We start from the raw sequence: 26,159 nt of genomic DNA on the forward strand, positions 1-26,159 counted from the left end.
CACTCCTCAACAAAATTAATCAATGTCAAACAGGTTAATTAATGAAGTTGCGTGAACTTTATATTAACTTCCGTAATTTCATTCAAAATAAAATGTTATTTATAAATAAAAAGAGTGATAAACATTTAGAAAAGGACATTCTTTAAAAGGTTATATTACCATTTTAAACTGTTTTTTAAGCTATTATGTTACAGTGCTAAAAATACGGAACCTCTGATTTTGCATTTAGAATACTTTAACTTCAAACAACTTTTAAATATTTAATAACAAAGTTTGGTGTTAAATTTATCAAGGATGTTTGGTCGCAAGAAAAACAAGGAGGAGAAAAGAGAGAAGAGGAGACACAAACCTGGGATGACCCAAGCTGAGATTTCTAAACTAGAAGAAGTCGGAATAAGAAGAGGATTTTTTAGCAAAAAGTAATTTTTTGTTGATATTATTTGTAGAAGTTACAGTAAACTATCTAAAAGCTTACTGTTCAGTGGTTCAAATTTAACAATGTTTCGTTAACTGCTTGTATTGTTATTGCATTAAAATTTTGTTGTACACTGCACTGTAGTACTGTTAAATTAATTGTGTAGTAGAATATTTACCAAATTTTTGATCATCTGTAAATTTTAATTGATTTTGTAGGTCAGGTTCAAAGCATAAAGATGAGATAAACAAAGCCAGCATTTCACGACCTCTTTCAGCAATGTTACCTGCAGATGATACAGTAGATGGGCAGGAAGTAAGAATTTTAAACTATAACTTGTGTCATTAATATTTTGTTTTTCTGACATATTTTTTAAAAAATATTTAGACACAATCATCAGTCCTCCAAAGAGCAACGATGTACGGGTCAGTTGTAAATCGAAGAAACTCTTCAACATCCCCGCCTCCTGTTTCGCCACCTCATTCCTCTTCCTCTTCTTACTCTCCGACTAAATTCCCAATTCCCCCTTTAAGAAGAAAAAGTTCCAACACCAGTAACAAATCAGCTCTTTATGATACTCCAAAGCAAAATGGTATGTTTATAAAATTTAGTGAAAAATGGTTAAATCAATTTGTTTAAAAAATAAAAAACAACTGTCATTAATTTTTTCGATAGTAAAAGCTGCAGTTGATGGTGGTTACTCAGTGCCACATTCATGGAAAGAAGCCACGACAGATATGGCCGCGGCACATCAAGAAATGGCAAAGATGGCGCGACGAGGTTCACAAAAGAAATTACCAAACAGAAGAACAGTTAGTTTTTTTATATATTTAAATTTTTTTTGTACATTTTTTTTTTTTTTTGTGCTGTCATAGTAGTTTTTGATATTATAAATTTATATTTGTTTTTTAAAGGTTAAACTTAAAAAGAGGAAGGGTGGTGACTTTGGTGTCTCTCTTCGTCGTTCTGCAATTGTCGAAGTGTTGGATGGAAAAGAATTTAAAAGAACAATTTATTTTGCTGAGCCAGGTAACAAGAATTTAAAACTTTAAATAGTTACCGGCCAATTATATGTAAATATACATAAGTAAATTTTAATTTTTCAGGAAATTCAATGGAAGTTGATCCTTCAGACCCTTCCAGATTATTTCGTGGAGATCAACTTATCAAGATCGATAAAGTGAATGTCGAGATGGCAACGAGAGACGAGATTATATCAAGGATAAAGAATGCCGGTGATGTTGTCACGCTGGTCGTGCAACAAATCGGAGAATTAGACGAAGTGTCTTTACCTGACACCAGGTACAAATGTTTTTTGTTTAAAAATGAACCTTTTTTGGTTGGGATAAAATATATCTTAACTTCTTTTGGTTAATGCAGTTTTTAAAATGTTAACTGAACTTTTCATGTTTTTAGCCAAGATTATAGTTTAAGAAAAATTGACTTTGGAAGCCCAGAAACAAAAACTATCGAAAAAGAACCCAAGAAAAAGGTTAGTGTGCAACTTATTTGTTTAATGATGTAAATGTTACACCTTACTTCTGTATATTTATTCTGTTTTAAAATGCAATTTGTTGATGAATTACTAAAATAATAATCTCATAGTTTATTTAGTATATGAACCCGAATGTCATTAAATTAAAATTGGTTTTGTTTTTGTTTGCACAAAGCAGTGGCTTTAAGGTTTTAAGCAAATAACAATTAAGAGAATATGTTTACTTTAAAAATACTTTCAGCATGATGTATATTTGGCAATTATATTATACAAATCAGTAATAATACACATTTGTTTGCAATATCTTAATAATTGAAACTATTTGAGAATACGCCCTTCGGTCAAAATTTTAATTGTTGTAATATGAATGCAACTCTCAACTAATATTTGCCTGCGCTAATTAACCCGCACCACAAACAGCAGTTTTTTTAATTTGCAAGGCCATAAATTAGACATATATTTTCCACTTAGCTCCATTAGATAGGCTTTAGATTTTTTTTTGGAAAAACTATTTTGGTTTTGTGTAAATGATATACAAGGTGTTAAAGCATTGTTATGTTTTACTCTAAGTGATCGAGTACTAATTGTTATAAATTCTTGTTAAGTGGGGACAAGTACTCTGTTTCAAATTTTATTTAAATTTATCTATTCCCAAAATAAACCACAAATGATAAAATCCGTGTAAGATCTCAATACAATGTACTAGACTTTGGGTATTAAAAGAGTAAATTATATAAAATGAAAGATTTTAAAGTGAAATTAATATTAGTATTGTTAAATGATTGTAAATATATTTGTTAATGTTTTACCAAATACTTATTACTTTTATAGCTTTAATATTTACCCATACCCCCACTTATACAAATCATTTATTTAATTGATTAAAACAGATTTAATAATCAAATTTGTCAAATTTTAAACACTATCCATACATTATACAAATATACATGTTAGTTGATTGGTTATCAGAATCAGATAACTTCAATGTCAAATATATTTTAAGTTAAAGTTTGATGCTAACCATACATTAATCTTGACAATAAAAACTTTCGTATTTCTGTGGCATAGGGTTTTTTACAGTCTTTAGGTGTCTTGTGGTTAAAATATCTTAAAGTTTGGTAAAATATTGATGTTTAATTAGTTAACGTTTTTTAAAGGTATAGGATTTATAATTTTGGGGTTTTGATTGCATAGGTTGTTGCTGAATGACTTAGAATCAAATTTTTCTTGGGTAATTTTCTATTGTAAACATTACATGTTTGTTAATATCCTGTTTAGCTAGGTGTTTAGTTAAGTTTAGACCTAGTGTTATTGTTTTAGTTATGTTTCCTTGTACGCAGTAGATGTAATGCAGTTAATATATTTAGATATAAAAGATGTTATAATGTTATGTAGTTAATGTAAAACTTAAAAATACTAGAAATGGTAAGTCAAATATATTACTTTTTTAATTCTGTAAAAAAATATTTTTTTAATTAAATTACTCAGTATAAATTTGTACTGGGTGAATATAGTTCTAATTTGATTCGTATAAAACTTTAATTCGTTTTCACTTGTAGAGATAAGTTTTTAAATTAGTAAAAGTTGTTTCATTCATAAAAATACAACAAAACCTAAGCATAGGCATCTAGGTTTTGTGGGCAATATAGCTATCTAACTTTTAATTATTTTTAAGTTTAATTATTTGGAAAATTAAATTGATTGTTTATTGGTAAGCATGTTTATGTAATATGTTTATGGTTTAAATAGATATACAACTTTATATTGCCAAAAAGATTTTAATTTAAGTTTTTAACTTTAATTTTGACATTTTTTGCATTTTACTTGTATTAAAATACCCGTATTCACTACGAATATGGTGTTAAGTGTAGTCTGCCTATAAATTTTGTTTCAAAATTTGTTAATTTTATCTTTTAAATAACTGATTCTACCTTTATAAAACCAAGGAATGCTGCCTATATACTTGTAACAGTACTCGTTCTTGTATCAAATGTAGCGATTTAGTAACGGCCTAATTAATTTATTTTACCTTTCTTTTGTCGTTCTAACGTGTTGACAACTTTCCATTATTAGGGTCTTGTTTATAGGCCACACACGCGTTTACATGTGTCTTTCTTTGTCAAATAATGACGTTACGGAGCTAGTTTCGGTTATGCAGACTTGCATTGTTTATTGCATTTTCGGGTTATGGATCGTAAGACTGCAGTATTAGTGAAAGTAAAAAAATTGTTAAGAAATTTGCATAGACATAGGGATATAGGGTATTGCAAATATGTTAGTTGTTTATTTATAAAAAATAAAAGTTTTAAAATAGCGCAAATACCTATATTTTTTAAAATTGTTTTTTAGACTATTTTGAATTTCTAACGTTACGTTTGTTGTTAAGTAAATACGAATTAAAGTTTTAGTTTTACTTCAGATAAGATTTTGACGTTTCCGATTGCAGAAGATAAACATGAAAACAATTTTTATCTTTATGACAAATGCATCTGCATTATATCACGTTCAAATCTAGATAATAACTCTATCACCACCACACACGCTGATAACTAATTTAAAATGAAGGGTAAAGTTATTTGTTTAGTAGGGATAGGGTTACGTTTGATAATTTTGACAATTAGCATAAGTGTTTATTTTAAATATTACACAATTTCAAGGACTTTAACAGAAGACAGTTTAGAATTATTTTTAGTTTGTGCTGGTAGTTATGTCGTTAAAATTTTTTTGACATTTTGTTTTCGATCGATTATTTAACGAGTTTAAGAGAAAACGTAAATTTCTAACTTTTTAAATCAATTTTTAAAGCGACCTGATCGGTAGCTAACTGAAGCCACCTGACAAACTTTTAAATCTCAGATTTTAGTTTTTTCTTTATTAAAAAATGTAAAGAAGTTTTAATTTAAATTAACGTTAAGCATTAAGGATCATATGTAACACCTATTTATTTAAGATTTAGAAAATTAGGTGGTTAAGTTCAAGTAATTCAATTTTATACAAAAAATATAATTTCAAAATTTAAATTGTTTTGCGTGGTGTTAGTCACGTGACTTTCACGGATCAGTGATTGCAATGTTCGGGAGCCGATTTTCCTTCTGGGAGAAAAAGGTAAACTATGACGTCACTTTTAATGACGTCATCGTATGTATTAAATTTAATGAAGAAATTTAACAATCAAGAAGATTTACGGCACTAAATTTAGTTGAACTTAAAAATAAGTTGTCAATCAAAAAAAACTTGTGCGCGCATAAATTTGTGGAAATTAGTGATTCGATTACCCGGTGTCTTGTGTTAATAACACCATACTACTTCCGTGCTTTTAATACATTTAAGTTGCCAAATATTTATAAATTTAAATTTGCCATGTTTTAAGTCATAGTAATTGTAACACTGTAGGCATACTAGATCTTATGCCTTTAACTTCATTTTTTTAAATTAATTTATTTAACCAAAATTTTAATTTAAAATGTTGTTTTTTTACCTTAGTTTTTTGTATATTCGTGCCTTGTCTATATAAAAACGTAACTGCTTAGGTTATTCATTAGACTGTAACGCGCTGTTTTGTGTGGTTGGGTTTTTAGCTTAAGGTGGTATTTTTGTGTCTTAGAAAATTCCAAAACTCGTATTATTTTCTAAGTTTAGATGTTGGCAAAATATGCGTGGTATGTTATAGAACTGGTCTACACCATATTCTGTTGCTTTACTACCAATTTAAAATATGACATAATACCGCTATTTGTTTGAAATAGTAGTAGGTTACGGTCCTGTAATTTAATAGCCTCATAACATTTTATAGATACGTTAAAATCGTATTCATTTTTAACTAACTTTTACAAAATATTGGCATTAAAATTTTAATATGACAAATTTTTGTAGTACGGTCCTGTAATTTAATAGCCTCATAACATTTTATAGATACGTTAAAATCGTATTCATTTTTAACTAACTTTTACAAAATATTGGCATTAAAATTTTAATATGACAAATTTTTGTAACAAAATATTTTATAAATAAATATATGGTCTTATTAAACACTATTCTAGTAGATATGAATATTATAAAGAGGTTGTTTACGTTAGAATGAACCGAATTTACTTGCAATAAAAGCGTAGGATATTTTATAGCGTCTTCCCGTACTATATGTATATCGTTTAGCATGTTATTACGCATTTATTAAACGTTTTTATCTATATCAACCTATGGAACACTATTAGACATTAATTTTTAATTAAATTTTGTCATAACCTAAACAATAGAAAAAAAATATTTAAATTAATTCCTAAACCTATTAGGATAAGTTGTATAAGTTATTTAATATAAATAAGTAAACGTGATAAAAATAGATAATCCAAGCTTATATAAGACCTATATGTAATTTATTTAGTAATACAATATTGTTAAAAATCTTTATTTGTTGAACTGTGTATTGAATTATGTTGCAACATTACTTATATTTGTTCAATAACTAATTGAATAAATTTAATATACACCTGTATTAACTTTGTGGTTTTATGGTGGTTGTATTTAACATTTGTTCCTATTCACATATTACAACATTAACTTAATTATAACAACATTACATTTAAGTAACATGATTATTAAGCCACATATTCTTGTCGGTTAGTAAAACTGTATGTAAAGAATATGTTCTATGTTCTATTTTTTTTAAATAAAAGTTAATTTTTTTCGGATTTAAAAAAAATTGTTGTTAAAGGTTTAGTTAAAGTATTCTTAATAACTTTATTTGAAGTTTATTAATGAATTTATTTTTATTGTTGCAGGCAAAAGATGACACTGCTCCCAAATTGCCGGTGGTCAAGAAGGTAAATTACTTTTAAATATAATAAATAAAATTTGTATCTAACATTTTTATCCTGTTTTCTTTTTCAATTTTTTTTCTTAACCTTATTCTCTCATTTTTTAATTTTTAATTTTCTTTTCTTCTTATAATTAACCTTAAGACTGAAGAACCACCACCAGAAAAACTCAAAAGAAGCAACTTTTACAAACAACCATCTACCAGTAGTGAAACCATTTTGTCGCAATTACCAGATATAGACCAAAAATCTGCTGAAGTTAAAGTTTCAGAATGGGTAACTGCAAACCAATTGCATGCTAGTGCCACCAGTAATGATTTAAATGGTGATGTGGTAGACAAAATGGTTCAACCAAATGTACCAGATAATAATCAAACACCATTTAATGGTAAAGTGACCAACGAAAAAACAATTGGTAAACCCAATGGTGTTGCTGCACTCATAAATGGTCAAGAAAATGGTGTTTTAAAATCACCATGCTCAAGTGTAGTCTCTTCACAAGCAACAACTATTCTACCTGCACCAGATAACCAATCTAATCATAGTAAAGCACCAGCAAATCAACCAAAAGTGCCCATTAAAAAGACCATAAAAGAACCAAATAAATCATCAGAAAATGCCAAAATACCAACCAAAAACTCCATTGTACCAGTTGCTAAAAAAGCTAAAATACCAAAACAAACAACCAATTCAACAACCAATGATCCACCATTGCAACTACCTAAAACTCCAGTATCAAAGGAAGAAGAACCAGAGACAAACATCATTAAATCTATAGAATCACCACAACAAGCGGATAAAGTAAAAGAACCAGAAACCATTCCCGAAACAGTTGGTCTATTTGTAGATGTTGAAAAAGCCATTAATTCGCTTCAAAGTGTGATAGATTCAAAACAAAATGAATCAAACCCTTTAGAACCTCAGCCTGTATTTGAGGTTTGATTCCCTTTCTTTATTCTTTACTTCTTTTATACACTTTTTTACTTTTAAGCATTCTCTGTTCCTGTTTTAGTGCATAATTAGTACCAATGCTTGTAATTTTCTTATAAATTTTCATTTTTTTATAAAATTTTTTTATCATTTTAGGTCGAAGAGAATGGTGAAACAGATGTGGTCCATGTACCAGCGATACCTGGTGTAGTATGGTCTAAAAAAGACCAGGTCTGGTTTATTAATAAACATGGCATTTCTAAAGCACATACTGTAGCAGCAGGTTTGTGAACTAAGTTTATTTTTAAATTTAATATGTTTGTAATGAAGTATTTTTATTTATGTTTTAATATTATTTTCAGAGGGAAGTGTACCAGATTTACCAGAAGGTAAAATCAGAATTCAAATTGATTCTTCATCGGAAGTTTTAATGGTCCCAGAAGACAAAGTTGAAATGGTAAATTATAAAAATTAAAAAAAAAATCAAGGTTAAAAGATTAAAGTTTTATAACTGATTTTGTAGACAAGGCTTTAAAAACAAGTGTGCACCACACTACAAGTATATAAGTCTATCTAAATTTTTTCTATACGTTCAACAACTAAAAGACCATTTTTTATTTTTTAAAGGCAAATGAACCACAATTTGATCGAATTGGAGATGTTGCCACATTAAGAAACCTGAACGAGAGCAGCATGCTTCACACAATGTCGCAGAGATATGAGGGGAGTTTAAATTATTCTTTCGCTGGTCCTCATCTAATTTCTATATCTCAGCAACACAACTCCACACCCAACAACTATACTCAAAAGGTAAAATAACCAACGAATTTTCAATTTTTTTTGGCACTGAAAAATGGTTTGTGGTATTCAAGTAAAAATCTGCATATAGTGTTTTTTTTGAATTTTTTGATTTCTCTTAGGTCAAATCAACTTACAAGGGGAGCAGATTTGGTGACACGCCACCTCATATTTATGCAACCGCTCAACATGCCCATCAATCTATGATGTCACAATCAACTGACCAGTGCATTATTAACCTCGGCCAGTCTGGGTCAGGAAAAAGTGAAAGTCTACATCATATTTTCAACTACTTCGCTACTACATCAGCTTTATCAAGTAAATTAAAAATTTATATATTAAAGATATATACAATTAATATCAAAATTATATTATAACAAGCCTTTAAAGAAGTAAATGCTATCAAAGAAAGCTCAACTTTAATATAGAGGTCTATATAGTAAACTAACATACTAACAACACTATATTTATTACATAATTACATTGAATTGTGTTTTTAAATTAACATTTTGTTTTTTTAGTTGAGAAACTAAACTCGATTTTAAATCTTCTGAACTCGTTTACATCAGCTTGTAATGTTGATGCACTCAACTCATCCAGAAGTGTTCAATTATTTAACTTGGGTTTTGATAAAGGTGGACAGCTTAACACTATATCAGTACAAGTAAATATTTCTAATCCATAATTTGTGTTTTTTAGAACTTTTTTAAGATTTCAAATTAATATAATATTAGTGGAAATTATTATTTTTTTATTGTATATTTTTTTTTAAATTTTTTAGTCCATTTTTAATTTAAATAAAAAGGTCTGTAAAATTTTGATATTCAGTCTGCTGTACAGTTAACACTAATCTAAAATCTTGTAATGATAAATAATTAATGATATTTCAGGCAATGTTATTGGACAGATGCAGAATAGTCCAGAGAAATAAAAACGAAGCTAATTTTAATATATTTTATCAACTCTTACATGGTGCTGATGCAAATTTAAGGTAAGCAATTAAATTTATTTTTCTGATAATACCAACTACCATTAATTTACCGGGCTTCACTAAATAAGGTACTGGGTTAATGCAGTCTTAAAACTTTCTTTTAGCCAATGTTACCTAATATTAAGGCTGTTGTCCTGTTGTCCTTTTCACAACAAGGATAAAAATATATAAAATGTTCTTTATTTTATTTTTTTTTCTATATTTTTAGAAGAGAATTATTTTTGGTTGAGGGTGAGCACGAAGAGAACCCTCTTATCTCATATGAGGGAAATTCCCAGCCCAAATTCACCCAGCATAGCACGAAGGGATTTGTTTTACTTCAGAACAGTTTTGAAGTATTAGGAGTAAGCAGTGATGAAGTGAAAGCTATTTATCATCTGGTCTCAGCTTGTATTCATCTTGCTATAGCTGGTGTACAAAAATGTGAGTTATTTATATTTCTTATTTTTGTTACAAAGTTGATTCCCAATGTTTATTTTCTTTTTGTAATTCCTCTAAAAATAGCAGTAAGAACTCCTGCTAAGCCAAATACCAAACGTCAGTCAAATTAAAGAGCAGTTATAATAAATTTCAAACTTCCAAAGTTAACTCGTGGTCTTGGTTATCATTGTTACTTTATGTTTATGTCATTAAGTTGACTTTTTCATATCAGGGATAAATAAATGTAAAAAAATAACTTAATTTTGAAACTAATTTGATTTAATATTAATAAATGTTTTTACATCATTTAGTGCCTGGTAACCGATATCAATTCGCAAAAGCCGACTCAGCACAAAAAGCTGCATCATTACTTGGCATTCCAGCCGAAAAACTCAGCAAGGAAATTTTTGTGTCAAAGAGAACGCGAACCTCAAGTTCAACCCTTACAAGGTCAACTTCAGGGTTACGAAGGTCATCTTCTTCTATGTCTAATAGTTCATCAAAATCTGGGTTGTTAACTGTAAGCAAAATAATTTGAAATAAATTAAAAAAATTAAAGTTAAAATACTAACATAATTTTTTTATAACTTTCAGTTAATAATGTTATAGTTAGTTTATTTTTAAATTTCTCTACTAATTTTAAAATAACGAATTTGTATTTTCAGCGTGAAGAAGAAAAATTCGGAGGCGAAGAATTGTTGAATTGTTTTATCATTTCAATATACTCTGAAGCCTTTAAGACAATTCTTACTTTTATAAACAGGTAGTTAATCAATACAGTTAAGTTTTAAATATAACTTGATATAACAAGGTTTAAAGAAATTCTGATATAAATATTTTGTTATAAGCTAATTTTTCTTAATTTTCTGATCAACTTCTTTTTTAGAACTTGTTCAACTCAGCAAAGGTCAAAGAACTCGATTTTAATTCTTGACACCCCAGGATTTCAAGGTCAACGACCTGATGCAACCTTCTCTGATTTAACTTTTAATTATGTACAGGACAGACTGCATGGAATGTACCAACAAAATGTTTTTACTGCTTGCAGAGACAGATATTTTCAGGTGACTTTGGCTACCTGCATTCTTTGCTTTATGTCTTAAGTAGATTACCAAGTGGTCACTTTAGACAGTTAATGCTCTGCCAATAATGACAATATATTTTTAGGGTTATCTATGCTCACCCTTACCAAAAAATACTCTTTAATACTTGACCCAAATTTTAGTTAAAATGCTGTTTTCTAAATGTGAATTTTCTGAAATAAGGCAGATCCAGCTAGATAAAATTATTTTTAAATTTTTGACTTATTTTGTCTTGTAGGAAGAAATTGATTGTGATATCACAGTCCCAGAGGATGGTTATCTAATGACCTCTGACCTTGTGGACGAACCCCCTACGCCTGGGGGCAGCAAAGGATTGTTATGGTTACTTGATGAAGAAACTTCAGGAAGTGCTGATAAGGATTTGGTGGAGAAATTGTTCGATAATTATTCAAAGTCTCATTATGATGGTAAGCCTAAGTGTAAGGATAAGAGTGGTGACTACATAAGTTCCTTGGTTTAATCCTCTACTGTTTTCTTGCTATAGCGTCTTTAAGTAAGTCACCAAACGATTTTAACTTTAACAGATTATTTATTGAACTTTTACCAATAATATTATCTTAGACTACTACTGTCAACTAGAGACTGGGTCGGGGAACAAATGTTACCCTATTTTTAGGCCATAATGCGGCTTCACAATTTAAGGATAATTAACTACAAAGACCTAATGCTATTAATTTTAAATTTCTAATTATTTGACAGAAAAAAGTGTATTTTTATTGTATGTAGGAATACCAGTTTTACAAAGATCTCCCAATCTGGGAAATATTTTGATCTCCCATCAATCTGGAGCAACTATAGTTGAATATAATACTTCAAGTTGGCATTCATCTGCTTACTACAACTCCATTGCTAACTTCAGTTCAGATATGCTGCAAGATTCTAAAAAGTAAGATTTTAAACAATTTAAATAATGCAAAATTAAAAATTTACAGTGTTTTTAAACTAAATTTATTCTTAGTGACATAGTAGCTGTCAATTTTTTTTTAACTATGTAGTGAAAAAATATACAGTTAAGTCAATAAATTTCATTTCATGAAGTTTTTAATTTTTTTATTTAATTTTTAGGCCATATATTCGCCAACTTTTTGGTGGCGAAACTTTACAGGGTTCAATATCAGGTTTAAAATTACCTGGGGTAGCAAGTCCTGGGTTAAGAAGAGCAGCAAGTATAAGAAAGGGATGGAGCTCAGGCGGAGTTCAATCTCTGAAGAAGTCGGCTTGTCTTTTTGTTAAATTTCAAACAGTAAGTTCAAATTTATTGTGTCAATTATAAAAATTCTGTTTTTAACTAATTTTTTTATTAGGATGGATTAATTGACACTTTAAAACGGAGCCAACCACATTTTATTCTCTCAATAAAACCAACTCTAAATGAACAAAATAATAAAATTGATGTCAATTTTATAAGAAATCAAATCAAAGGATTTCACTTACTGGCTGCTGCTAGACTACATAAACAAGGTAAATATTGGCAGATTTTTATGTACTTTGTAATTTTTTTTTTCACATTGTAAAAATGTTAAAAATAACTTTTCTTTTTTGTTAACCCAGGTTATCCTGAGCACATGGTATTCTACGACTTCCGACATCGATTCGACGTGTTGCTACGACAACTGTCAAGTGATCTACCCCGTAATTCAACTTCTGTTGCTTTGCTGGACGACAAAGAAGCAACAGAAAAGATTTTACAACAAGTTGAATTAAGTCGATCACAGTTTAGAATTGGAGTTAGCCAGGTAAAAAAATTTTTTTTAAACTTATTTTAAATGTGAAATAATTAAATTGCAACTAATTTGGTTGGCAAAATTTATATCTTAGCTATCATCAATTCACAATTTAGTCGTTGTTTGTCTAATATTTTAACATTATATATTTTTACTGATGCCTATTTTTTGGTTTCAGGTCTTGTTCCGATCAGGAATGTTAAATATGTTAGAAGATAAGAGAAATGAAAAGGTTTCAAGTGTTCTTATTGCTTTCCAAGCTCAATGTAGAGGTTACTTGGCCCGCAAGAGATTGGAAAGGAGAAAGGTAATTTTTTTTTATTAAAAAATTATCAAGTTTAGTTTTTTCCATAAATCAAGTTTAATGTTTTTATCTAAATTTTCTACATAATCATAAAGTTGTTAATTGATTTATGATTTTAATGAAAAAAACTTTCATCGATGAAAAACAAAGGCATTACCATGACAACAGCAGGGATTAAACCCAAGATCTTCTGTTGTAATGTTTAGTGCCTAACTAAGCTATGCTTCAAAGTTTATGTGTTAATAAATACTTAATACAATTTTTTTTTATACACTCTTATACAAATTTATGTATAAAATTTTGTTAAATTTCTTAATTAGGTTCAAGTAGTAGCTGTTCGGTGTATTCAAAGAAATGTGAGGAAATTCATGGAGATCAGACAATGGCCATGGTGGAAAATATTAACCAAGGTTTTACCTTTGGTTGAAGTAACAAGGTCTGAAGAAGAACTAAGAGAAAAACAAGTAAATTATTTCATTTTTTAATTAATTTTTTTGATATTTATTTTATCCGTGTAATATTTTAACTGAACCATTTTATTATAGGCTGAAATTGAATTGTTGCAAGAAAAGTTAAGTAGAATAGAGCTGGAAAGAGATGACTTAAAAATTGCCAACACCAAATATGAAAATAAGGTAAACAAGACCTTTTTATGCATTTGTATGTAAATAGTTTATGGTTTATAGCATTTTGCTTAGTAAAATACATAAAAATACTATAGTATTAGAGCACCCATTATTTTAAAATAGGTTATGTCTTTTATGCAATGAATTTCTTATACTTCAAATATGTTGTTTTTTTTTCTTAGACACAAGATTTAGTTTTACATTTGGAAGATGAAAGAGCTGAATCAGCACATACGACTGAAGTTTTGGAGCATGAGACTAAAGAGAGGATAAAGTTAGAAAAAATATTAAAAGGTTTGTTTATAACACTTTTTTTAAATAAAACTCTATTTTTTAAAAAAGGAATATTTTTTAAAAAAGTTTTATTTTATTTTTTTTTTTTTTTTAGATTCACAATCTCACAATGAAGAACTAAGACATAGATTAGAAGATGTTGAAGTTGAACTGGCAGAAAAACGGCTTATCCTGTCAGAACAAAATCACGTTGTAGACTCTGATTCCGATTTGGAAGGTAAAACTTAAAATTTTAATCTAAAATTTTAACTGTAAAATCCATTGTTTAAATGGCAAAAGCGAGAACTAAACTTTCTAAAAAAAATTAACTTTGCCGGCAATGAGATTTGAACTAGGGACTTTTGGTCCTATAACTCTATAAAAATAGTAATTGTATTATGCTTAACTAATATAAAATGATCGTCTATTTAGATATTGAATACAAGGGTAAATATGAGAGAGCAGTTCGTGATTTTAATTTCAAAATGAAGAAGAGCAGCCAGGAACATGAAGATTTAGTTGATGAACTAAGAGATGAAAAGAAAACTATGGACAGAAAAGTTAGTCTTTTTATTATTTTTCATTTATTCTAGAAACTAAAAAGTTTGTGTTAAAATTTTTCATAATTTTTTGAGGGTTGTAATTTCATTATTCAAATTTTTTTTTTATTGTAAATTTTTTCCCTTTTCAGTTGATCCAGTTAGAAGAAGAGATGGATGAGATGAGAAGGATCGATCAACAGCATCGCAAGAAGCATCACAGGGTGGCAGCAGAGTTAAGCGACACAAAAATTCATCTTGAAGAAACCACCGCCAAAAACCACAACCTTGAGAAAAAACAAAGAAAGTAAGATGACAATTTTTTATCATTTTTTTTATTGTTTTAGAAATATTTTAGCTTTAGACTTTTTTGTTTTCCTTTATTTAATTTACTAATCGAAAGCTGCCTTAACAGTCAGTATTTTAAATGTCATAATTTGGTTGCAACTTTTAACTAATATTTACCCCCGCACCACAAATGGCATTTTTTTAGTAATTATGCAATATTCCTTTTTTGAATTTTATTAACTATTTTTCGTCAGGTTTGATAGTGAGTTGTATGGACTCCAGGCTGATTTAACTGAACTCAAATCTTCCAAAGAAAAAGCTTTGAGAGAAAAAGACCGAATTGTTATGGAGAAAAATGAAGTTGAAAAAGAACTAAACGTAATTTCTTTCAAATTTTATTTGTATATTATTACTTTCATATTTGAATATAATTATATTATAAAACAAAAATTAAATTTTAGGAAAAAGTTGATGATATGGAACTACTTTATCATAAAATTAAAAACTTGGAAATTGAATTGGAGGAAAGTACGAACAAAGACACAGATGACAGACAAATGGTAAAACAAATATTTTTTAAATAAAATATAAAAACAACTGCTTAAAGATAAAAAATAGTATTTAGAATGCCGAATAATACTTAAAAAATAAATTATTTTTACCACACTATAACAAATTAGGCCAATTAATAAATTTTGTTTCATTTGTTATTACTTTTTTTGCAAATTTAGGTAAATGGTTTAAAGAAACAGCTTAGAGAGGTGGAAGCAAAGATCAAGGATCAGGAAGAAGAATTAGATGAGCAAGCCTCCACCATCCACATCCTGGAGCAAACAAAGGATCGACTTGAGATGTCAGCAGAGCAAGCAAGACAACAAAGACACAGGGAAGTAGAAGGAAAAGATGAGGAGCTGGAAGAGATGAGGTCCTCTTACCATAAAAGAGTGAGTTTAGATTTTTTTAAACATTTTTTTTACATTTAAAAAAAAAATTTACAAATTTATTTTTCAAAAAGATAAAACAACTTGAAGTCCAACTTGAAGAAGAGGAAGAAGAAAGGAACTCCATTCTCAAGCAGAAACGATCACTCGAGCAGCAAATGAGCGAGATCAGTGAGAGTAAGAACTTTGGTCACGATGTTGCAATGGAGAAAAGGTTAAGAAAAGATTTGAAGAGATATAAAGCATTGTTGGCTGATGCACAAACCATGATCGATCATTTAAAAGCTGATGTAGTTAGCAAACAGCAGATGAGGCAGCTTAAAGCACAGGTAATAAATTGTTTTATAATTTTAAATGTTTTAAAAAAAGGAATATGTCATTTGCTTTCTTACAGTTCTATAAAGTTACTTACTCTGTTTATATATTTTAAACTTCTACAATTTTCTGATATTTTGAAGGCAAAATAATATTCTTAAAAAGTATTTCTACTCTATAAATTTTTTTGTAAATGCAAAGTATTTATTTGTGACAAAAACTATTATAAGTGTTGTGACAAAAACTATTATGTCAATTGTATATATATATACTTTACTTACCTATAATGCTTTACATGTTCGTCAACTTTTATTTTGAAATAGTTGGAAGATCTTCAATATACATCATCAGCTGCAGTTAAGTCAAGAAAAGCAATTGAATTAGAAGTAGATGATTTACAAGCTCAACTTGAAGAAGTATCAAGAGCTAAACAAGATGTAAGTTACTAAAATATTGGGACTAAATCTTTATTAAAAAAAATTGAAGTCTATATTTAATTTTATTTATACTAACATAAAATTTAAAGCTGTCTAGGTATTATTTTTTTTAGTTTTATTTAAAATATATTTTTTTAAGAATTTGTTTTTTAATTTTTTTGTTTAATTGTTTCCAGTATGAGAACCAAGTGAGTTCACTCCAGCGAGAGGTCCATGAGTTAAGATCAAAGCTAGAGGAGGATGCAGAGGACTCTGGGGAGACACTTCGTAAGTACAGAACCTTGGTGAACCAGCAAACGGAAGATAAGAGATTGCTTGTGGAAGCTCAAACTAACTTAGAGGAAGTCAGACACGAAAAAACAATTGTCAATGAAAAGGTAAACTCTCTTAACAAAATTTTCTTGGTTAATTTGTATTTTTTGTCTGGCGAAATTTTTCAATTTTGAATATTTTTTCAGTTGACAGCACTTCAAAACCAAATAGAATATTTGGAGGGAAACACAACTGATAACTCAACTGTTACAAGACTAGAAAACAAGGTCAATATTTTAAAATTTATCAATATTTTGAACTTTGATGTTTTTAAAAACTTGGTTATTTTTTTAGGCAAAAGATTTGGAAACAAAGTTGGAATTTCAGAAGACCGCAACACGAAGATTAGAGGTAGAATTTGTACCTTTAATTATTTTTATGTAAAAAAAAATAGTTTAACACACCTGCATTTTTCAACCATTTTTTATTTATGTTTAAAAGTGTCTATTTTTTTAGTTTTTATGTAACATTTTTACTCCCAGGTTCAACTTTCACGATCCAAGGAAAATGTTGAGAAGTTGACATCTGAGCGTGATTCCCACATCGCATCGGAACATAGGGAAAAAGAAGCCCTAAAGAGAGTCCAGAGGCAGCTCCGAGAGGCGAAGGAAGAGCAGGGAGTCATCTTGAAGCACGAGCAAGATGCTCTTCAGAAGAAACACGATTTGGCATGTTTAAAATTTCTTTTAATTTAAAAATTTTTTTGAAATGTTTAATTATTTTAATCATAAATTTTTGATAGGAAATGGAGTTAAGTGAAAGCCAAAACCAGATCGAGAGTTTACAATCTGATCTCAAACTTGCTTTTAAGAGAATAAGTGATCTTCAGGTAATAATAAAGTTGAATTTTTAACAACTTAAAATTATATTTAAACTGTTAATAAAACTTCCATTTCAAAGTTTTTTTTAAGTTAAATTTTAAGAAAATTTCCTCTTCTTAGATTTCATTTGAAGAACTGGAAGACTCTGAAGATCATGGAGATGATGATGACTCATCCTCGGATGAGGAGGGATCGAGATGGAGGGGAAGAAGTTATGGCTCATCAAGGTTTTCATTTTATTTTTTGTTTCTAGTGTTTTTCAGTCTTTTATTTTTCCAAAAAACGTTTTGCAATTTTCTCTATATTCATTACTTTAAATCTTCTTTTTCTAATATTGTTAACTTTGCTGTTTAAATCTTCTCTTCTAAACCTTCTTTTTTTTCTCTTTTTTTTACCCTTAATCAGGCATGACGAAGACAAACCTTTCAGTGTTGCTGGGACGACCACCGTGCTTAGCATGGCGCCTTCTAGTTTCAGTAATATTTCCCGGCAGCACAAACCAACGAAAAAGACCAAAATCAGCGACACTTTGCCCATCGAAGAAAGCATGTCCGAATACGGGCAAAAACTCGCTAAATCTGTTGCCATGGGAACAAGGTCAGTAGCCTCGAGTCGTACTCGAAGTTGCACTCGGGCTTCGAACTTCACTTCGCCGAGTTCAACTTCGAGTGTCGAGGAACAGAACGAGAAGAATCTGGACCGAATGAGTTTGAGTTTGGCGGACGAGGATCCGTCAATGTTGTTGTACGGGAAACCAAGCAACATCGCCAGCAACTTGGGCTTGGGTCAAGCCAAGTCGTTCCAAGCTCTCAACGAAAGCTTACGGGCAGTCAAAATGCGACAAAACCTTCCTGAAGCACAGCGCGCCCAGCTTAACTTACGGGACAAGATCGAGAGCGACATAAAGCTGATGACGTCAGCGAAAAATCGGGGTAATCACCTGAGCAGTGATGACGTGGAGAGCGACGATAGTCGTTCGTCTTCGAGAAATTCGGTGGTCGAATGTTTCCAGGGCGATCGTTGTGACGTAGATAATGACGTCAGAGGACGAAAACTTTCACGCAACTCAGAGTTTTACGAAGACCACACAATTTCGAAGAAAAACACAAGGTCTATGAAGTCATACGAAAACAAATCGTTTGATGACGACGATAAATATTTGACGTCATATAATGACGCACCTGTGCGAAAATCCAGATCAGTGACCTCACAAAATCGAAGTCGCGACCAAGTACGTCAGAAGAGCGTCAGGCCCCAGTCGCGAAGTCAGTCACGTGATTATTATGACAACGACGGTTATAGCGACTTTGGTGGAGTCGAGGCTGTCGATCAATCTCCACAAAGAAGTCGATCTTCCATGAAAAAAGTTAGGTCGTTACTGGACGATTACATCCCTGTCAAGGCTGAAGAAAAAGAGATATTGGACGAAGAAGAGGCGACGAAAAAACCTTTTGTTTCGAGATTTTTAAGCAAAGTCCGCAAAGACAAATCCGAGAGAGACTCTCAGAGCGATTACGAGCCGGAGATTGAGACAGCTTCGAGAAGAAGGCGATCGCCTATCCGCCGAAGCGTGTCGCATCATCGGAGAGAAGAGAAAGAGAGATTCGATGCAAAGAAGGTTCTCCGAAGTTTAAGTCGCATGTCTGCGCGTGACATTGAACGACTCGACTTATATTTCAGCGATTCTGACGAGAACGATTTTGAAGATGATGACGTAAGCGTTGATGACGTCAGCTTGTCACGGTACGGAGTAGTTCACAGCCCCAGTAGTTCAATCGCGTCTTCTAAACCCAGGTCCAAGCCGAAACCGACCAATCAACGGGCCTCGCGAAAAAGTCACGTGATGCGCGATGACGTCAGCGTGAGGTCACGTAGTTGCAATCGTCAAGGTCGAATGAGTTCTCGCTGCAGCGAAAACGAGTTGTCCGATTTAGACGTGGACCCAGGACAACCTGTTTGCCTAGACAGCATCATCAGCAAATATCTTTACAAAAAATAAAAATAAAATTTCTTTTGTTAAGGTAATTTTCTAACTTCTTAACAAACTTTCTTTATTTATTCGACTCTATATCTTACCTACTATATTTTTTTTCCACAATGTTCTATGTATTTTAAACCTTAGAAAACGAAATATTTTTAGGTCGATATCTTCAGATAGTGACGTCAGCTGAGCCGACCACGTGACCAGTCACGTGACATTCATGCACTTCGTTTCTTTCCAGTAACCCCGTCGAGTGTTTTAAACGGCGACAATCATAATTTTAAATTAATTTAAATTGATTAATACTGGGGGCTTACTTAGCGATTTCCTATAAACTCGTGTTTTATATATATTTATGCAGACATTTCATTACATAATAACCAAATTGCTATCATCCCTATAATTTGTTGGTAACAAACTTGTTTATAGAACTCAAAATATTTTAACCATATTTTTACTAATATTATATTACTCTATGTGTTTTTATTGTTTGTTTATTCGTATTCTGTTTTTTATAGTTTAATTTTCGTAGCTTTGGTTAGGTGTTAATTTGTCGGTTGCGTTTTTGTATTCTTAGTTAGCTTTTGTTCCTAATTTGTTTATAATTTTCCACTGAAATAATATGAATTTTGTAATGCAATTATATTAACGCTTGATTTTTGTTGAACATTTTATTGGAAATAAATATAGGTCGCACACTTTTAAAAAATTAAAGTTTTTATATTTTGAGCTTAAAATTGTTTATCCCAGCACCACTAATAACATGAAATGTCCATTTTCTTGTTCAGCTGGCGCTGGGTAGATTTTTTTTTAACTACAGCTGTTTTAGAGCAGTCGTAAGTTCGGCCAAATTTAAACTATATTTTGTATTTAGCTATTGGTGAATAGTGCACTCGCTTTAGTATTTTTAAATGCATTAGAAAGTGACTGTTTAGATGAGCTTAGCAGCGGAGTTTCGGCGGAGGAATTTCCGTCTAATTCCACCATTCCGTTTTCTTCTTTCACCTGTACCGTAGAATCGACCTCCATGATACAGAGTTTTGTTTCGTCATTATTTGTTTTTAGATTTCTCCTCGATTCCAGGTTTTTGTTAAATTTTGGCTGATCTTTGTTATTGCTTTTAGATTCTTTCAATTCTCGATGGGTTTGCTGTTCTCCTTCCAAGTATTTAACTGACCGGTCTATAGCGATCATGTTCCTCAATCCTTGATCAAGGTTAATTGTGTATTTAAGCAAGGCTTTCACACAACCTTTTGTTAAATGTTGTTCTTGCAGGAACCTTCGGAACAAATCTGGGTCACCATCCAAGTTAAGTATATCTTTGTCTCTGGTATTAATTTCAGGAATAACATATCTAAAAACACATTCGTTAATCGATTAATAGCAAAAGGGGCAACGCCATAATACTACTTGTTTATCAAAATCTAACCTAAACGAAAAGTTAACATTAAAAAGAAGTATTCTAATTTACTTTGTGTAGATTGAGAATAAGTCTCTGTTGTCGTTTATTTTTTTATTTTCTTGTTCGTTTCTCTGATCCGAGTCCTCTATCACCTGAAGTATGTAACTTGCTCTGTATGGCCATTGGTCAGTCAGAATGACCCACGTGACTATATTTTTAGCCAGTTGGTTGTCTAAAAAAAAAAATGTGGGGTCATAAAATTCTTTTTAAAAAAACATAGGAAACTTTGAGAAAGATTTCTACATAAATATTCATATCACAAAAAAATTAAGTAAATGTCATACGCATCACGTGGGTGCTATAAAGCGAAGTTTGGCGGTTTGTATCAACGTCGTTTATTTGTTGGTTTGTTGATTCATTTAGTTTCTGTTTGTTCGGATCTCGAATTTTTGATTTTTCGGCAAGTATTTTAAGATTTTTCGAGTTGTTCTCCTTAAATAGAATTTGGTATATTGCATTTAAAATTACTTTTTAACCAATGTGTTTTTAAGCATTTTTAAAACCCTAATTAAATTAACTTACAATATCTTGATGACACTTTATTAGCAACGAAGTCATGGAAATAACATTAAAAATTCGCTTAATGCTTCTTGGGTTGCCTTCCAAGTGGTTTAATAGAAAATCACCCAACATTAATTGCCTGAATAAATGTAAAATGTTAAACCATAAACTGTATTGGTTTATATTAAAGCTATTCATTTGTATGATAATTTTTTAATTCTAGCTTTCTGTTAGAAATGTTGGCAGTACCTGCATTTAGCTTGAAAGTTTTTTAATTTTAGAGGAACAAGATCTTGTTTTTTTACTTGAGGAGGAGAAATTTCATTCGAACTGGAAGAAGAGTCGCTACTACTTCCCGCACTCTCGAATACCGCTGCATCACGAACATTGCGAGCTCTTAAACGTCCTCCTGTTTTATTAAGCCAATGATTAAGTTAAGCTATACTTATATTTTAAGATTCCTGTGAAACTATTTATTTGCCCGAAAATTTCCTACCTGACCATATTTAAAATTATATAACAAAACGGTAAATTAAATTTTCTAGTTCACAAAAAAACTTGATTAAATCATGTTGGAAAAAGGTAACTAACCTGGTTGCGAAGGTTTTTCTGTAGTTTGTATCTCTAAAACATAAATAAAACTTGTTAAACAACTAATCGAATTTATTAACCTTTAATCGGTTATCAAAAAAAAAATCACCTTGCCGATAATGACAACTTGTCATGTCCGATTTATCAATTAGTCCAGCAACATAGTTTTTTTTATCAGAGTTTGTGATCTTAAAATATAAAAGGTTTTGTAATTGGATATATTTAGAATCTTAATTTAAAAAAAAAAACATTTGTTTTTGCCAGATCTGTATCGATCTTCATTTTTTTTTTAAATATCCGTGGTTAATGGTTATGGAATAAGCGAATTCATTTCGCCTCTGTATCATAATTTGTTGCAATAAAATAACTTACCTCCGGCAAACAAAATGGCATATTTATGATTTTCTTCAAATACTCGTGGCCACTTATTTTCGCTCTGTTCGAGTCATCGCGTTCGTTTTTCTCTAAACTCTCAACAGCAACTCTTGAATCGACGGCTATCAGGCAAACAAACGGACTAGACCGATCGCTTAAAAGAATATTTACTGCTTCAAGGACACTCCGTATCTGTAATTATAACCTTTGAACATACCGTATTGGCAAACAACTTATAATAATATTAAACCTTGATGAACCGGTAACATGAGGTCGTGGGTTCAATCCCCACTGATCTCATGCTGTAGTGCCCGTGAGTAAGGCGCTATAAACGGTATGAACTCCTGCTGAGTCAGCACTTAATCAGCAGCATAATTACCGGGCAATTATAGTCTCTATAATATCCCAAACTGCCACAGGCAACTCGAGACTGGGTCGGAGTAACTTATGTTACTCTATGTTTAATTCGCGCTTTCGACTTTCCCACATCGAGGATAAAGATATATACAAAAAAAATAAAAAAAATCTTTATGCTGCCAGTCTAAAATAATTGTTAAGTCGGATTTTCACATTAGAATTAAATTTAAATAATTGCATTAATTTTATTAATATTACCCTTGGAAGTGGTATGCGATCCAAATCATCGATGGTTATAATCACCCGGTACTTTACGTTGTAAATAAACTCAACTGTATGAATAAGATCTGTCATATACTCAACCTAAAATAAACGGGAACTTTTACAATATTGTAACGTAAATTTGCCTGATAATCTTTTGTATAAAAGCCGTAGTTATATTTATAGTTTTTTGCGCAAAGTCTAACGAACAATCGTCCACAAACTTTTAACACGAACACTTCCGTACAATACTTTTGAAACAGTTAACTAACAAATCACGGGATAAAGAAAAGGTGTGAGCACGTAACTTTTGGTGTAAACACGTGACTAGGATCTGATAACACTTAGCGTAAACAACAAGATGGCGGATTCGTTACAATATAAATATTATATAATTTTTGCTTAGAGATACATACCTTTTCCATTTTTGTACATACAACTTAATTAAAAATGACTTACCTCTTCTTTGACCTTATGCATAAACCCGAGTTCATTTGCCAAGTTTCCTTCAACTCCTTTTAAAGCTGCCTCCACGCGGCTGGTTTGTGATCGAATCATCGAATAACAAGCGGATCCAACTGCATAAAGAAGCGCAGCCCCTGCTGGTAACCACGCCAGAATTTGAGCAACTAAACTTTTGTCCTATGCAATATAAGGCGTTTAATTTTTAAATGAATGTATTGATATATTATGAAACTAATGAAAATGTCATGAATTTAATTTTTTCCCGATAAGTTGTTAACTTAGACGAAGTTATGACTGTTTATAGCGTCATGTGTTGTTATAACCAATCTAATTTTATAGAAATATTTTAAGGCCTAAAAACATATTTAAAAAAGGTTTATAATTACATCTTCTTCTTTGTCTGATTCTTCTGGTTCAGTAAGATGTTGTGTTGCAAAGGTCACTGCAATTGGAATAAGAAGGAACGTCAAGATTAAACAAAGTATGCAGTAGAGATCTTGAAAGTAACAATGTTTTTTGGGGTGCTTGTGAAAATGTTCAACAAAAGACGGCCTTGTTTTATTTATTGAATTTTGATCTATTTGTATGGAAACAGAACCTTTTTTTTTATTTTCTGTTTCTTTTTTGCCCATATTCGATAACTTATTTAGTATTTCCGCTTCAAATGTATTACTTTTTAAAAGGTTAACAGCAATTTGGGCGCTATTTATGTCTATATACTTTACTACCCAGCCATTTTCTTCTTTAGAATCGTCCGAATATTTTTTGTTCTTTTTCTTCCAGTTACTGTATGTCGTACAATCCAGTACAACACCATACGCTTCGGCGATTTTTCTTACCTCGTCTTCTTCGGCATCTATTCGAATGTAAACATCAGCCAAGTCGCTGGTACCTTTCACGATTTTTTCCAAATTGATTGAACGAAAAATTCTTGTCGTTATGGAGCTAAATTCTTCTTCAATTTTATCCGCTAGAGTGAGCACGATACCTGCCCATAGATTGTCGCTACCCGCGTATTTCCAAGCATTAAAGTTGACAAAAATATACCTTAAATGTTAAAGTACATATTTAAATAAATTATAGGTTTTTAAGGGGAAGTTTAAAGTAAAATAACTTAAAGCTAACCTTCTTTCAATCCCGTCTTTTTCATCATCCTCGCCTTCAACAGTTTCGGCCAAATGAAGATTTATTTTCCCTTCCTTAGTCGCGCTAGCTACATTACACTCCGGCTTCAGTATCGGTAATTTTGTAAAGTTAGCGTACCCCAACACCATTTTATAATGAAATCCGTACTTCTTCAGCCTCACAGAGCACGAAAAACGCAAGGCGAGAATTAAAACAAAGAAGACTAAGATTGCACTAAGAGCAATGCGGAAATTTTGAACTGAATTTATATCTGTAAACGGTGGCTTGATAAGCAGATAAATGATAACGGCAACTAAAGTTAACACCACCATGGTAAGGGATAAAGCTCGGATACAATGATAGGATTTAAACGGTTTGTTTCTTCCCAAAGTTATGTCAATCTGCTTCTTTCGTTTTTCTAGTATACCTAAAGCAATATAAAATACGTTTCGTGGCTACAAAAATTATTAAAATGAATTTTTTGAGGGCTGTTAAAATCCAAATGATACACAAAATTATACTAATTTTATTTAAAAAAATAAAAAAAATTGTTTTAAATTTTTTGGTGGTGCCTACTTTGAATGTGCTTAAGTAAAAATGACTTTCCGGTGCCCCAGCGGGCGAAGATCCCGAACGTGACCGGTGTTTCTATATGCTCAATTTGCTTGGCCAAGGCTTGTGCGTAAACGGCGGTCCCAAGGTGATCAATTCCTGAGTCATTGTCGTTAAGCACACTGCCTAAATTAAAAATTTGTAGAAATCGTGTTATGTATTGGTAGTTTTCAATTCCTATTAAAACAATATTTGCTAGTCTTATCTTATACGACATAAAGTGCGTGGGCAATATAACTTAGATAAATATTAACAATATGGCTTTGGAGTATCGCAGTACTTTTCACGGCATTCCCTTGCAGTGCAATTAAACTTTACGGTATAAATTTGTTATTAAAAGGGCATTGGCCTTAATACAAAACGTAAAAAAAACAAAATAAACAAAAAAGAACATTTCACTGACAAAACCTGTAGGTTTGTATATATATTTAACATTACAAAAAAAGTTTTTATTTACAAAAACTTACATTGGGGCTTGAATACTTTTACCATGGCCTGGTTATGTAAAGCATTTGATTGTTTTCTGTCTGTCATGTTAAAGCTGTATCTAAACTTTTTCTACGCTACGGTGAGTTCTTTCGCTATAGGTCCAACTAAATTTTAGTCACAAGTTCTTATATTTATAGCTTTATTTTTAAAGGTCAGTCCTGGAAAATACCCTAAAATCGCAAAAAAAAAAAATATTTAAAGCCCACATTGGTTTTGGTTCTCCCTTTGCGCGTTCTGTACACACAGAACTTTATGCGAATCGATATTAACCTCGTTTTCTAATTTAAACATTTTTCTCCTTACTTTTGTAGACTGTCGAATACGGAATTTTACAACCCGGAGTTTTACATTACGTCAGCGTAAGTTTAATTGAAAACTTATGTTTTTCGTAATT

At 30.9% G+C, this 26,159-nt stretch overlaps 2 protein-coding genes across 6 annotated transcripts; one reads left to right on the forward strand and one right to left on the reverse strand.

The window, feature by feature from the left end:
- Positions 1-20,230, forward strand: LOC145755980 (unconventional myosin-XVIIIa-like). 5 transcript variants are annotated; one of them, XM_082572196.1, is made up of 44 exons: positions 1-33; positions 294-419; positions 634-730; positions 803-1,007; positions 1,091-1,227; positions 1,330-1,444; positions 1,522-1,717; positions 1,832-1,907; positions 6,689-6,730; positions 7,811-7,937; positions 8,017-8,111; positions 8,282-8,464; positions 8,575-8,770; positions 8,974-9,116; positions 9,343-9,443; positions 9,652-9,866; positions 10,175-10,383; positions 10,529-10,626; positions 10,750-10,927; positions 11,184-11,373; positions 11,693-11,852; positions 12,032-12,209; positions 12,271-12,427; positions 12,518-12,702; positions 12,869-12,997; positions 13,315-13,458; positions 13,540-13,629; positions 13,803-13,914; positions 14,009-14,131; positions 14,326-14,453; positions 14,585-14,739; positions 14,975-15,098; positions 15,182-15,280; positions 15,452-15,664; positions 15,736-15,990; positions 16,300-16,413; positions 16,590-16,790; positions 16,872-16,952; positions 17,020-17,076; positions 17,208-17,393; positions 17,468-17,554; positions 17,667-17,773; positions 17,952-19,567; positions 19,687-20,230. In XM_082572196.1, the coding sequence occupies exons 1-43, from the start codon at positions 23-25 to the stop codon at positions 19,543-19,545; spliced, it is 7,419 nt and encodes a 2,472-aa protein (XP_082428322.1). In that variant the 5' UTR covers positions 1-22; the 3' UTR covers positions 19,546-19,567; positions 19,687-20,230. The 5 variants fall into 5 exon arrangements, with proteins under 5 accessions (XP_082428322.1, XP_082428319.1, XP_082428325.1 ...); XM_082572193.1 differs by having other exon boundaries at positions 17,952-20,230; XM_082572199.1 differs by lacking the exon at positions 17,952-19,567.
- Positions 20,190-25,875, reverse strand: LOC145755981 (uncharacterized). The gene is made up of 14 exons (XM_082572200.1): positions 25,744-25,875; positions 25,241-25,402; positions 24,665-25,091; positions 23,926-24,586; positions 23,534-23,716; positions 23,072-23,176; positions 22,454-22,648; positions 22,191-22,269; positions 22,082-22,114; positions 21,740-21,899; positions 21,512-21,629; positions 21,274-21,421; positions 20,999-21,161; positions 20,190-20,881 (listed from the first exon to the last, which is right to left on the reverse strand). Exons 1-14 carry the CDS (start codon positions 25,808-25,810, stop codon positions 20,398-20,400), a joined length of 2,985 nt encoding a protein of 994 aa, XP_082428326.1. The 5' UTR covers positions 25,811-25,875; the 3' UTR covers positions 20,190-20,397.
- Positions 25,876-26,159: the final 284 nt, after the last annotated feature.

Source organism: Corella eumyota, chromosome 6, assembly GCF_963082875.1.
Source record: "Corella eumyota chromosome 6, kaCorEumy4.1, whole genome shotgun sequence".
NCBI classification, from domain to species: Eukaryota; Metazoa; Chordata; class Ascidiacea; order Phlebobranchia; family Corellidae; genus Corella; species Corella eumyota.

Coding starts and splice junctions, on each gene's coding strand:
- LOC145755980 (XM_082572193.1), top strand. Junction 10,928..11,183: donor GCAGAGACAGATATTTTCAG/GTGACTTTGGCT, acceptor TTTGTCTTGTAG/GAAGAAATTGATTGTGATAT. Junction 11,853..12,031: donor ATGCTGCAAGATTCTAAAAA/GTAAGATTTTAA, acceptor TTTAATTTTTAG/GCCATATATTCGCCAACTTT.
- LOC145755981 (XM_082572200.1), bottom strand. CDS start 25,810: ATGACAGACAGAAAACAATCAAATGCTTTACATAACCAGGCCATGGTA. Junction 23,177..23,533: donor TGCATAAGGTCAAAGAAGAG/GTAAGTCATTTT, acceptor CGTTTATTTTAG/GTTGAGTATATGACAGATCT. Junction 21,422..21,511: donor TAAAGTGTCATCAAGATATT/GTAAGTTAATTT, acceptor ATTCTATTTAAG/GAGAACAACTCGAAAAATCT.